At 38.2% G+C, this 14,025-nt stretch overlaps 1 protein-coding gene across 4 annotated transcripts in view; it reads right to left on the minus strand.

Annotated features, from left to right (window-relative positions):
• Positions 1 to 975: 975 nt before the first annotated feature.
• TRAPPC12 (trafficking protein particle complex subunit 12) overlaps positions 976 to 14,025 on the minus strand; it is a 58,764-nt gene continuing 45,714 nt past the window's right edge. For 2 of the 4 annotated variants that reach the window (XR_012834388.1, XM_075747245.1), the window contains 4 exons: positions 8,980 to 9,078; positions 3,598 to 3,698; positions 2,708 to 2,795; positions 976 to 1,317 (listed from right to left, as the gene is read on the minus strand). Coding sequence is in view for 3 of the 4 variants with exons in the window: in XM_075747245.1 (XP_075603360.1) it covers positions 1,075 to 1,317; positions 2,708 to 2,795; positions 3,598 to 3,698; positions 8,980 to 9,078 (531 nt within the window). In the remaining variant the exon portion in view is untranslated. The remainder of the gene's footprint in view (positions 1,318 to 2,707; positions 2,796 to 3,597; positions 3,699 to 8,979; positions 9,079 to 14,025) is intronic. The other 2 variants (XM_075747246.1, XM_075747247.1) reach the window with 2 other exon arrangements.

Here is a 14,025-nt window from a genome sequence, read left to right on the forward strand (position 1 = left end):
AACTAAGCTGAAATGGGTTGTGTTTCTGTTCTGCCTAACTAGCAGTGCTCCTTTCTCTACCCAGCAGAACACCAGCATGGAGCAGCTATGCCTGCCTACACTGAGAGGGATCCACAGGCTCTAGGGCAGGCACGAGGAAGACAACTGTAGTCTAACAAGAGCTGAAATACACACGCACAAGTTAAGGGAGTCCTAGAACAACCTTGTGGCATCTGCTGGTGACATCCAAGTAGAGATGTTGGCCAGAGTGTGGGATAGAGCAAGTATTAGTTTGGGAATAGAGAAATCCTCTACTCCCACCCACAGCTTTCCTGAATCCAAATGCTTTAATCTGAAAGATTTAATGGCATCACAAACCCAAGAAAGTATATGGAGACCATTTAGTATTGTTCTGATGATACACATACTGTGGGGGATGGTATGACTGCCTCATGTGCCGTTTGGACATGGTCCTGGGTAACCTGCTGTAGGTGGCTCTGCTTGACTGAAGGGTTGGAGCAGATGACCTCCAGCGGTCCCTTCCAACCTCAGCCAGGTTGTGATTCTGTACGGTGGTTACCAAGCAGGCGCTTTCAAGAGCAGTGGACATGCAGAGGTATAATACTCAATAGTCTGATGGGGGCAAAGTGAGACACACGCAGTAGGAGCAAGTGAAGAGAAGTGCATTCAGAATTTCATTTCTGTAATACACATACTGACATTCTGTCAATAACTCTTAGCTGATGAAATCAGCTCATGTGATTTGCTCACTAATTACTGAAAAACTGTAACAATTATCAAAACAAGGTCAAATTCAGTTTTTCTTATAAAAAGAATCTGAGTAATTGGCTATATATATAGAGAGAGAACAGTGTAATGAAGAATAACTGAACAGTAATAGACTTGTAGGGATGAAGCTGGCTCTAGGTCAGCACAAAACCTTCACAACGGTAGGGCTGTTAGAGACAACAGATTCTGTACTAATGCCACTGAATATTCATAATTGAATAGATTTTATTTCACATTTACACATTAGCAAGAATATATACAATTTAAAAAAATCAGCCTTGCTGGAAAAAATCAGTTGGAAATGATCTATCCTAACTTGAGACACTGAGTATTAAAGCTATCACCCTCTTTGATAGCTACAGCCTCTAAAAGTGACTGCTTCTTCTGCATACTGCGAGATGACTCCAGTTCATACATAGTTGTCAAGTTGAAGAGAACACTCTCATGTAGGTAGTGTTTCGGGTCCTGCTGAACCATTCCTTCCAATTGCCGGAGGGAATCCTTCAGTTTTCCCAGATAAAGAAGACAAACAGCAGCATTGTTATTAGCCTAAAGAAAAATATATTGTAAATAAGTAACTAAATAAGTATATATATATGTATGTATGTATTTACAAGTGATGAGAGAGAAGGAAAAAAAAAGTCTAGCATCTGGAGTTAGAAGAGATTTACTACACTAAGAACTACCGTTGTGTGTGTGTGTGTGCGCAACTAAAATACGTTATCAATCATACAATCCAATCCTTTTCTTCTTGTTATTCTCAAGATTTATCCCATGCCAGTAGGACCTGCTGACTTCTAAGAGCTGACTCTCTAAAAGACAGAGTCTAAAATGAAATATAAATAGTATAGGACATTAGTCAGTTAATTTTGAAAGGCAACTGAAACACATTTCAGAAACTACATGAGCCTCTGCATGTAGTCATTTTCATAGGGGTTTTTTAATGACTTCACTATAACTTCAGAAGTGTTTTTCTCTCTGGCTTACATATAGAAGATCCACATAAGCAACAGGAAGACATTATCTTATCGCAAAGGCATCAACAGCTGACTTCAAGTAAATTCAGCAGATAGGGCAGTCTAAATACATCATAAATGATCAAGTCAGGTCCATTTTCTTTTCCACACAAAACAGGTTTTTATGAGTTACCAAAAGATTCCCACAGTACAAAGTCATACAAGATGATGAGCAGCAGAAACTTTCACACTTTCTGAAAGCTGCAGATAAAGGAAGAACACAGCCTTTTTTAAAAAATTATTTTTCTCTCCCTTCAGGAAACCTTACTGATCTTGTGTGATTTATAACACACACTATTTTACTACCTACAAAATGATGCAATTGATGTACTTCTTAAACTCAGTCCCCTCAGTCTTAAAATGGCCTTGGATCAGGCTGCTGGGGGTAAGCTGTTTCTGTTCTCAGGAACATTCTTGTATGACCATCCACTGAAAGCTGCCAAATGCAGAAACCCCAAAAGTAAGTGAAAAAGCTCTTTGATCGTTTCTTGTGATGGGAATCCAAGGCTCTGATACGCAACGTGTTAAAAACGTCATGTTTAAAATTACAATATCCCTTCAATGTTGTGTGAAATCAAGTTAATCTGATATATGTTGGCAGCTGCCACTTCTTTTTCTGACATGCACATCTACACTAAAAACAGTGAATGCAAAAGAAAGTGTTTTTGCGAAGATCCTGTAAAACATAATGTTTTGGAATTTCTACATGCATGCCTAAGTATTCATGCCCTTCATACAGACTGGTTCTTCATTTCCCATCCCATTTTGTATCTTATCCTTACTAAAACCCCTTTGGCACACATGCCACATCCAATTTTTCTATAAAGCTCTAAGCATACTCTGGGTACTAATTAAATCCACGCATGAAGCATTACGAGAATAATTTAGGTGTTCATTATAAATGTAGCAATTTGGACATTTACCACAGCATTTGATGAGTCGATCCTTAAAATTTCTGTGAAAAATCGATGAGCTTCTGCAAAATTATTCTGACCAAGGTGGAGAAATGCTCTAGAAAGTAAGTGACATATGAATGAGTTCTCCTCAAAAACCCAAGGTGATAATATATTTTAAAAAGAATGGATACCATTTTTTATTCTTCCTGTTATAGATGTGAGAGTTTCTGACATTTGCTCTTCACGGTGTAATTACAACCAGCAAGGAGACACTGATTTACAGACAAATGGAATGACAACTTGGATCATTTGGCTATTATATATTCTGCCTACCAAAGCAACAGTCTTCACTGTGTTCTTATTAATTTAAATGCAGATACTCTCTTCCTGGAATTATTTATCTTCATGAAATTAGCCATGCTATATCATTTTCAGAGCACTTTTGAATAGTATTTTCTAAATATATTAAGCCAATGTGCTAACCATTACAAACTGAGTCCCCCATCATGCAGCTCGCTTTACTACAATGTATTCCAGCATTTTTTGAAACTACCAGGTGGTAACTTTACTAGCAGATCTGATTGTAGGGTGAGGGCCCAAAATAGCTTCTCCTCTCCTAAGAGTTATTTATGCAAATGTGTATTGAAAAAGCAGAGTGAAAATACACAATGGCTGGAAGAATGAGTAAAAGCTTTGTAAAATCAACTGAAGGATCACAATTTCAATCCAGGATAATATGACTGTACCGAGTAATACAGACCTCCTGGGTCTATATGCCATTCAGTCTCACTTATGACAGATGTAGTTACATAGAAGAGAGAAAGAGAACAGGATTGTCTCAAGGGTAGTTTAATGCTCACAATGCATACTTTGCAGAAACGTATTTTAAAGTTTCATTTAGCTATTAAATTATCTACCTGTTCATTAAAACCATAATTTGGCTCTGTAGTCCATCCAATTTGTGAGTCACTTTCTCAACGTCTTGAAAATATTTTTCTGCGGTTTTTATGTCTCCAATCTAGATATTAGAATCATAAGAAAGTTAGCACAATAAAAAGACATCCAGCCTGATTATATCTGTTAGACAGGATAAGCACACGAAAACATATCAAAGTCTACTATCTAAGTGTTTGGCACGAAGCTGAGTGGGTAACATCTGTTATCAAACAAGGAATTTGAAGAGCCACATTAAGGTCATGAAAAGATCCCCAAAGGCAGGTGCAGTTTTATCTAAAGGCAGTGTTTCTCAGCTGCGGGTTGTGGAGCAGTCATGGACTGGATGGCAGGGCTGCCCCACCCATTTTGTTGGAACTCACTCCAGAGTTTATAAAAATTTGCTGAAAAGGAGAAAAGATCAGAATTACTTCCAGTGAGACAGGGTGTTACTCTGCAGGAAGCAGAGAGACACTGCCCACAGGCAGGAGAACTGGAATACAGTAGCTGGTAGGTAGTGTAGGACCCATACTCGGTTAACCCACAGCTTACAGGTCCTAGCCAGGGACCACAGGATGATTTCAGTGCATGAGAGCGAAACGTGTCAGAAAACAATCCCTGTGCAATGGGTCACTGAGGATACCGGGGAGACCATCCATTTGCAGATTGGAAGTGGCAAGTGGATCGCGCAGGCTGAAGGAACAGGGGATTTGAAAGCTGGTGTAAAAGAGGAACAGATTTTATGGGAGAGGGGGGATGGGGAAGAGGATTCCTAGAAAGGAAGGGATGTTTCACCTAAAGGGTATGGCACATACATTGCTATTTGAGATGGGAAAAAAAAAAATCTTTGAAGAAGGCCCCTTTGGTAAATAAGTTTGGTTACATTTGGTAAACGTATGTTTCACAGAAGGATACGCTCATACTTTTGGTAAGATTTCACAGTAATTTCAGGCTGGAGAGATGGAAGGAGAAGAAAACTTATTACTGGGTAAAATAAATCTATCAAAAGTAAACCTAAACTAGTTCAGGAGTGTAAAGTCATGGAAACCAGGCAGCCCTCAGGTGGGGAGATTCAGGGGACCCTCAAGAGATCACCTGTTTGTTCAAGGAGAGGACCAACATGACCAAAAATGTTTGTGACAAATGTGTTGAAGTCTCCTTAAAGCTCTCAGATGGTGAATATTACACGGCCTCCCTAGGAAACTTATTCCAGAATTCTTACACACCCATAGTATTAAAAAATACACTCTAAGACTATCTTGCTGCACTTTTTACCCCAACTTTTTGTCCTAGCCACAGTGGTCACCAAGAATACTACAACCCCTGGATTTTAACAGCCTCTTACATACTTAAAAATTTTTATTGCACTTCCTCCTATGTTTCTTCTTCTAGAATGAGAATCAATTTTCAAGCAAATCAGTGTTCACCCCTTTCTCATAGCTAATGCTTTCTGGATTCTCTGATCATTCGTGCTGTTCTATTTCACATCCTCCCCAAGTGCCTGCTGATCTCCAACTAATCTCTCACCACCAGTGAGAATGGAAGAGTTACTTTATGTTTCACATGTGAATATGATGTTTGCTTTTATGCCACAGTATTTTGGAAGTGGGATTTGTTTACCCATGTGTAGTTTGCTTACCCTTAGCCTAATTCCTTTCTACAGAACAGTATCTCGTTAGTTGGTTCCCATTTTATATTTGTGTATTACTCCCAGTCTTTGGTAGTATTTTGCCTTTGCTGTTTGAATCACAGCCAATTTAACATTTCAGTTTCTCAACTTGTCAAGATTATTTTGCATTCTGATCCTGCCCTTCATAGTGTCTGTACTACTCCCAGCTCAGTACATTTTACAAGCACATTTCTAATTTCATCGTACAAGCACCTAACCGAAAAATAAAAACACTGCAAACCCCAAAGGGATCCTTGTGGAAAAGATCATCTAGCAAGTCTTTCTAGGCTTCCAGTGAATGACTTTCCCCGTAAACTTTTCAGACACAGCAAATGTCCATTTTAAAGTTTCATCTAGATTTCTTCCCTATTTGCTTATGGGAGTATCATCGTGGCAGTATCCTGGTACTGCTTTACCTCTAACCACAAGACCACTCCCTTGGTAACATAAATAAATTATTATTCTTTACATTTAGGGGATGATTAAAATTGCACTCAAAGATGCAACTGTCTACCAAAGCATTTATGGAATACCCACTAATACTCCAGCTAATTAAACAGATGCATTTCTCCCAGATGTACATAACTGGACTCAAACAAAACAAACATTTCTCATTCTAAAAACTTATATATTCAGTTATAATGACACAAGTTACAATCTTTCCATACATAAAGGTGTAAACCACCAAGAAAATCCTTTTAGCTAAAGGATAATGCTGGCTCAAGCGCAATGGAATCTGACCTTGAGTATTTTTAGCCTGGAAACTAGAAGGAAGCCCCTAACCATGAGAATAATCCACTTCTAAAGCAAACTACCAGTTTGCTCCACTGGGAGCTTGATGAGTCTAAATCTAATATGCTTTGAGATTAATCACACCCTATTTGTGACCATGAAGAGTTCTCATTTCTTAGCAGCATCTTGTATCTTCTCAGCAAAGATACCAAACTTCTAATTCTCATTTTTCCCACTGAGGGGAAACAGTTTACAGGTTTTTTTGGCAGAACATTTAAAAGAAATAATTAGTTTTAATTAGTCATTAAAATATTAAATATTTAAAGTGGTGGTCTTCACTTAATTTTATTTAACTTAGTTCAGAAAACATGACTTGAGTGTCTAATAATTAGCACTTTGAACAGAAATGAAAATTCCTCTGTTAACCTCAAATAATCATATCTTCTAACAAGGACCCTCCAATATAATATGTGCTTAATTTTATTGTTTGTCTGGCAACCAAAATTATTTTTCTTAAGTACTCCTAGGATTTATTTATTGCTTTTAATTCTTTTTTTGCAGCAATCTATTGCAGAGGGTAACGTCAGACAGCTTTCCGCTTTCTAAATTCTTTGATGTAGTTATTTAAATGGTGATTTCAGATAGGTCAGCCAGCAAGCAGAGTCTATTAGCAACATACAATAATATCCTCCAGACTAAAATGTATTCACTGTTTTCCCATTTCATGTGAATTTCTGTTTTACAGGTCAGGTGATTGCTGACAGAATTACAGGGCTTCTGAAAACTTATCTGCGATAAACTCTGTCTTTTCCTGCATTCTCCATTTCTCTCACCCTCATTTCCCACTTAGGTTAAGGCAACAGCTAAAGGCCATACATCAGGTCTAGGCCTTTTTATGTCCCACTATATGTGAAGATAAAGACGACCTGGTGTCTTAAAATAGTAAGCTCAATTTAACTAAGAAAAATATCACATACAAAGTAAGGTTTTATATGTTGAAAAAGGGTACCTTTTTTTCTATTTAACTCCTGAACTTACACTTCATTCTACATTATTGCTCTGTTTCATATGCGTGATGTCTGTTGTCAAACAGTATCTGTGACTGATAAGCAGCTAAAATCTGGCTCCCATGTGCCTCTCTTGGATAATGTTCAAAGATAACAGTCTGTGATTATTTGGGAATCACTACCTCTTTTTGAGAAGCTGTGACATTTGAATACGAGAAAATTGCTTTCCCATTTTACCTGGTTTATTTTTTTCACAGAGCGCCTCATCAACAGTGCACACAGTGGTCTTACCGAAATGATGATGCCCTGCAACACATTTCTCTTTCTTTGATTTGAACTCCTTGGTTCTGTTTGCCTGCACACTGATTATTTCTCTTAATACATCAAAATGGTGTATCTATTGCAACAGTACCATCCACACAGAGCTCAAGATTTGTCACAAAAAAAAAAAAGACAATGTGCCAGACAATAAAAAATTATCTACTTAAGGTGCTAGAGGAAAGGAAAACATTTGAATTTAGAAGGGATGCTTTTTACTAACTACTATCTAGGATCACATGAAAATATCAAGGGCTCCTCATACTCCCTTTTGCTATGTCCGGTTCTGACAGTAAAACCACTAAATACTAAAGGCCTGTTGTCACAGCCAACATTGCGGAGGTCAATGACTTCAAATGACTCTGAACAGAGCCTGCAAACACCACTTTTGAAATTGGGCGGATGTAATTCTTTCCAAAGTTAGGAGATGCTTTCCTCCTGAGAGTGAAAATTTTTCTATAGCAAACTGAGCTACTAACAGACTGGAGAGTGCAACACCAGGGCAGTCACCCTTGTCAGCAAGGCTGTACCAGTAACGTACCCAGTCATTTTCCCAGTAAGACCAGAACTATTAATAACTTGTATTTCCAATAGTATGATGCATCTTTACAGTACCATTCTTTAATATACATTATTGCTAGCTTGCCTATTTAGGAAATAATTAATGCACATAGCCAATATCAGAAAATTGCTCTACAGTGATGGAGATCCGCTTTAAATCAGAGACTTTCAAAGACAAACATCTCTACCACACCATGGAAACACATTCCTGCTGAGAACCAAAAATCCGTAACTGAGTTTGAATGACATTCTATGATTTCAAGCGAACAATATTAATGATTTAATTATCTATTGAGAGTAAATTATTCCATTTCAATATAATTTTATAACATGAATGCCATAAATAAGATTGTTTATAAATACTTGACAAGTCAAAACTAGATTTATAATAAATAATAAAAGGAAGTAGATAAAAAAGGAAAAGTTTGAAATAACAGTATCAGAAATATAAACTGCAAAAAACTGAGATACTAAAAATTAAAACAAGCAGATACTAATTATTTAGAAGCATCATTTTCTGCTAAAGAAAAAAGTTTTACTGTACTTTTTTCCTTAATGGGGTAAGCATATAGCTACATGGAAATATATTATACTTGTGCAGTCCTGTTTTTTCTTTTAATGTGCTCTCCCCTGTCTTCTTGGGGATATAACCTGGACAAAAGAAGGAAACTCTCAATTTTTTTCAAGATGAAGATGGCAGACATACAGTGTGACTGAGAGCTGCATGCAGTTTGAGGCAGTGGGAAATGAGATTTTTAGTGAAATTCTGGCTCACTGAAGTCAATGGCAGCTTTACCATTAGTTTTAGAGAAAGCAGAATGTTGCTCTATAATTAAATCATTAGCATAATTTTCTACAGCACATTCTTTGTTCGCTAACGTAAATGCAAGTACCTTTAATATTATAGGTGCTTTATATCCTAACTTTATCTAGTATCACGTGGAACAAAGGGGTTTTTTTATGACAATGCCTCTACAATTTGATACATGCCCTACAAAAACAGCTATAGTTTTAAATGCAACAATTATTCACTACGTAACTGTCAGTATTACCTAGCAGATATAGAATAAAATGCATACCTGAAGGAAAATCCTTCCAATTCCACTCAACAGCTGAGGCTCTTGCTGTGGGTAATATTTGATGACGGTGTGATAAGCATCTACAGCAAGCACGTAGTCCTAAGGGGTGAAAAGAACATGTCCAGATATTTAAGCTCAGCATTCTTCAGCCTATAGATTGCCTTCTTTTTAAAGACATATTCAAGCAGAATTAAAGTAATTGCAACTTGTCAATGGGACAGAATTTCTACCTATCACCGTAGGCACCAGCAGCTGACTATATTGGTCTTTTCTCAGTTATACTGGAACTGCATACACAGGGAATCTTCCTTTTTTTTTTTCTTCCAAACTAGATCATACTCTGTTTGTAGCTAAATGCCAAGAACAAAAAATCTGAACACTTACTCTTTAGCATAGATTATAAAAGCCTTCTGTGTGATTGGGGTATACATAGTTGAGAAGCATCTCATGTTTCAAATATATGTATCATTTACTTGGTTTAACAAACTATGTTCTGAAGCTTTGGGAACTGCTTGTGCACATGCTCTTAATTTGTGAAAAATACAGTGTGTCAGAAGCTGCAATTGATGCACGTTTTCAGATGACAAACTAGCACTATTGCCAAGGGAAGCACCACCTTTTCTATCCTTCCACCCAAACCATCATTCCCTTCTACCATACCACATAAAAGCAAAATGAACAGGTAATCTAAATAGAAAACTGATTTGGGCTAAAACTAAGTAAGGGGTGGGCTGGTTCTGAACTGCAGGAAGCTTTGCAAGTGATCTTCCCCCCACCCCCTGCACAAAGATCACGCTGGCAAGTGGCAGCTCTGAGATCTGCCTGCTCAAGATGCAGTGCAACCATACCCTCCAGATAATGCCCAGTGACAGAGGATTAAACACAATCACGGTCTCATTTCTCACAGGAAAGAAATGCCTATGTGAGTGGTTACTGCAGTTCAGCTGTTTCATGGTTAAACAGCAATAATTCAATGACTTTTAGAGCCTGGCTACATGGTCTTTGGCAGGCATGCAGGAGAAACTCTGCACGTCTGTAAGCCGAGTGGCAGACAGGCAGTATGGACATTCACAGGGCACAGGGTTGCGCCAGCCTCAGCAATACTGTCTGGGAGCAATCCAGGGCGGAGGCAGTGAAAGCCTGCATTTCCTTGTAAAAACCAGGCATACGCAAAGACAGAAGACTTTCTGTGCTGTACTTATTTGGTGATTCCTGACAGTCCTGCCCTTCAGCTTAATAGAAGAATTTGTGGTGGGTGTTAGGAAGCAAAAGACATCAAAGAATAATCTTTCAAAACTGCACAGACACCTTGGGATACTCTCTACCCTACCATTTTTCTTGGTCAAATTACAGTACTCATTTAATTTGTCACTAATGTGATCACAGCTACCGGTAAAGGTACTTTTTCTTCATCTCCTGCTTAGTCTGAGGCGGCAATGTGCCCCAGGTACAATTAATTTCTTTTCCTGAGGTCACACTTAAAACGATTGAACCCTACTTGACCTGCGCACCAGGTCCCCATTTAGAACGTACTAATTGTTTCATACGCACAGAAAAATCAAGAGGTGTCTTTGGAGTCTGATCTGTATATGAGAAAATTACATGTCCTATAAGAGTAGAGGCTGACTTACACAGCCTGGAGGCACCCTGCAAGACCCTTCTTTTGCAAACAACTTGTATACTGTGGGTATAATGATTAATTCTGAACTGTTAATGATTAACATTTAGAGTTTATTCCAATTCTAATGTGCCATGCCATGCTCATGCTTATTATTGGTAATGGGAAGAGTTGAGAGCAAAGACAACAGGCCATATACACAAAAATATATTTATTTAAATTCTGACTCATTTAGCATTCAGAACTCAAATATGAGGAAATTTATGCTACCAAAATTTTTCATAAATTTAAGATTTAGGAAAATTTCACTTTTCACTGTAACAGCTCTCACTAAAGGACTTCATTGATCATGGAGTCTCACTGTGTTAGGCCGGCATAAAAAACTTGGAATAGGGACCCTCTGAACTGGGTCCTTAGAGGAACCCCAGCCACTCTTGTATTAGCTATTAATACCTGCAAGAATGTCATTTATAAAATCTGAAGGATTGTCTATGACTGTGAATTTTATCGCTTTAAGCATAAAATGTGCTCACTGGAGAAATAATTTTTTTATATTAAATTCTAGCTTTTGTGCTCAGTATCTTCCATTCTGTGGTCTAAAGCTGCCCCTTACCCAGCGCTCAGTCTCATGCTACACAACAAAGATGTGTAGCACAACCACGAGGGATGGAGGTTTTAGTCACATCCCCAAACTGATGTAGAAACAACTCCCAGGAGATCAGGCAGTAAAGCTGATAGAAAAGTGCTTCTGTCAGCTTAGTTTACAGTTTAGCATGATTTGACTGCAGAAGTGTCTCAGCCAGAAGCAGCTGCACGAGGGGGCACTGTTTGCACAATTATAACACCACAAGCTCCCTAGTGCAGGTAGTAGCCACCCTCGGTAGCAACAAGCAGTCAAATAATGTCTTGGAGGTCCACTTCACAGGGGCTTCATGCCTAGTCAGGCAAACATACCCTCCTCCCCTTTCGCATTCCTATCAAGTGACTGTACATCACCATATGCGTTGGAACTAGGAGTATGTAAACATTCGCACCTCCTAAAATGTGAGAGTGGAGGTGAAGCATTAAGAGTACGCACTGTATTCGTGGATATGGCACCCTGTTTCCATATGACGGCACAGTACATAGCATCTGTGCTTATCTACCCCATGCCTTGCAGTACCTATCACAGGAATGGGACCCATTTCTTCCAGATGATGACAAGAGACTAAGTTACAGACGTCCAAAGCCACCCTAAGCATAGGCAAGGATGGCCCCAGGATGAAACTGTAAAACATCATCACAATATCCAGGCTCGCTTCTAAATAGAACCTCATTCTGTAGTTACTCCAGGATCCCACAGTGAGTTTTATATGCGTTTACTCTTCCCCTCACACTATCATGGAAGCAGTAGTAGACTTCTAGAGTATCCTACATGTGATACAGAATGATACTATTCCATAGTAGGTTATGAAAGCATCTTATCTGACAGTTTCTTCTGAAGGAGCATATTGTAAAGTACATGAAATTTGCTCTCATTTACTGAAGACTTTGTTTTCATTCCCAGCTTTGCTAATGTGACATGGTAAAGAAAAATTGTCTGTGAAAATGATAAATAGGCACTCTCTCAGAGGAGCAAAGTCTTGGCTGACAGAGGTTGTGGTTGTGAGGAGTAAGACATATTAGGTACTGTCAATAAAAACCCCAGTTATTACAGCTTGTGATCTTAAGACTTAAAGGATGGGGTTGATGTATTGTCTTGGTCTTTAATTTCTAAAGATTGCGAGCCTTCAGATTTTCCACACCTTCACAAAAAAATCCCAAAAGAAGGACTGAAGTTACACAATTCAGGATATGAATGAGAGTTGGTCTATTGTTTTAAATTCAGTATCTCTTTTACTAGGAAAATTTGGAGCTAACATTAAATATATTCATCCAAAATACTTCTAGTAAGACATTGGATCTACTTGCACAACAATGGCAAGTGGGGTTTGTTTTTCCTTTGCTGCGCTGCAGTATAACTGTATTTCCCTTAATGATCACTACATTATACATCTTCATGTTTCATTCACCACCACCTTAAGTACTTAAAATATTAATTATGAGATATTTAGAAATAAGCATAAATGACCATGATGTATAGAATGCTGGGAGTAGGTTCAATAAATCCTAGAGTAAAATCAGCTATAGTTACACAAAGTGTAGAGTTCATAAATACTATATTTTGGGAAAAGAGGACAGGGATATCTAGCGCACTTGTGGAACGGTTACGAAAGCAGAGATTCACAGCGTTATGAATCCATAAGAGTAGTACTGCAGCACAGTCAGGCAAAAGACAGGCCGATTCATGCAGTCTTTCTCCTTTAAATCATAGAGGAACCGAAGTCCTTAGGCATCAGTCCCTTGCGTTATTAGCACAAGCTGTTGCCTCCTTCTTTGTACAGTTTTAATTGTATTAGACCTGAATTAAAATAAATTCTAATGCTTTTGTTTTTACGAAGGACAAGTTCTACAAAAGCTAAGACAACACTGAAAAAAGAAAAATCTAAAAAGTGCAAAATGTGCCTTTAATTAGAGTGCATTTATAATATATATGGAAAGTACTTAAGTGTTTATTCCTCAGAGAGGTAAAAGTCTGGTAAGATAATGTCAAAAGCGATTTTAGCTCAGATGAAAAGAAGTTAAAAAGTTTTCAAGACACTTCCATGGTGATTTAGTAAAATGACAGACATTTTGCAATTAGATTGCTGAAATGAAGCAATGCACATCATCAGTTGCATTTTAAATGAATATTCATTCCCTCATGCTGCTATATTCAGGGTATGCTTCCACAGTGACTTAAGCTCACAGTTCTTGTAAACAGAAGTCTACAGTGACACATTACGTGGTCTCCCCTTCCCTTCCTGCTGTATTTCCACCTCCTCCCTCAAGTTGTCCTTGTTCACGTGAAATGGGAAGAGTCGATACAGTTGATATGACTGAGATCCACCATTTCTTTGTTTCTGTCACTTGGTTAAGTCCAAAAGTGGTACACGGAAGGAAGCTAGAATACATTTAAGAAAGGTTGCACAAAGAAAAGACCATATAGTAAGACTGCCTTAAACTGCAACCGAACCGTGTCATCGCTCACACAGATAAAGGGACACAGCAGGCAGGAATCTGCACCTAGGAAAGACAGTCCCTGGGTAAATGACATGTGTGGTTAATTTCCTGTTCCACTATAGGTTTCCTGTGCAAGTCTGGGTGAATCACTTCTTTGCACCTCACTCACTACCTCCAAAACAATATACCCTTCTACCTCAAAAATGTAATGAGATGTTTAGCTATGAAACTAATGAGGCCATATTTAAAAAGACAAAAATCATTGAGCTACATAAACAGAATTCCTTGAGTCAGATAAGTAATGCAGAAGAGAGATGACATGGAATAAACCTAATTAGAGTTGAGGA

This window comes from Balearica regulorum, chromosome 3 (genome assembly GCF_011004875.1).
Source record: "Balearica regulorum gibbericeps isolate bBalReg1 chromosome 3, bBalReg1.pri, whole genome shotgun sequence".
NCBI lineage: Eukaryota > Metazoa > Chordata > Aves > Gruiformes > Gruidae > Balearica > Balearica regulorum.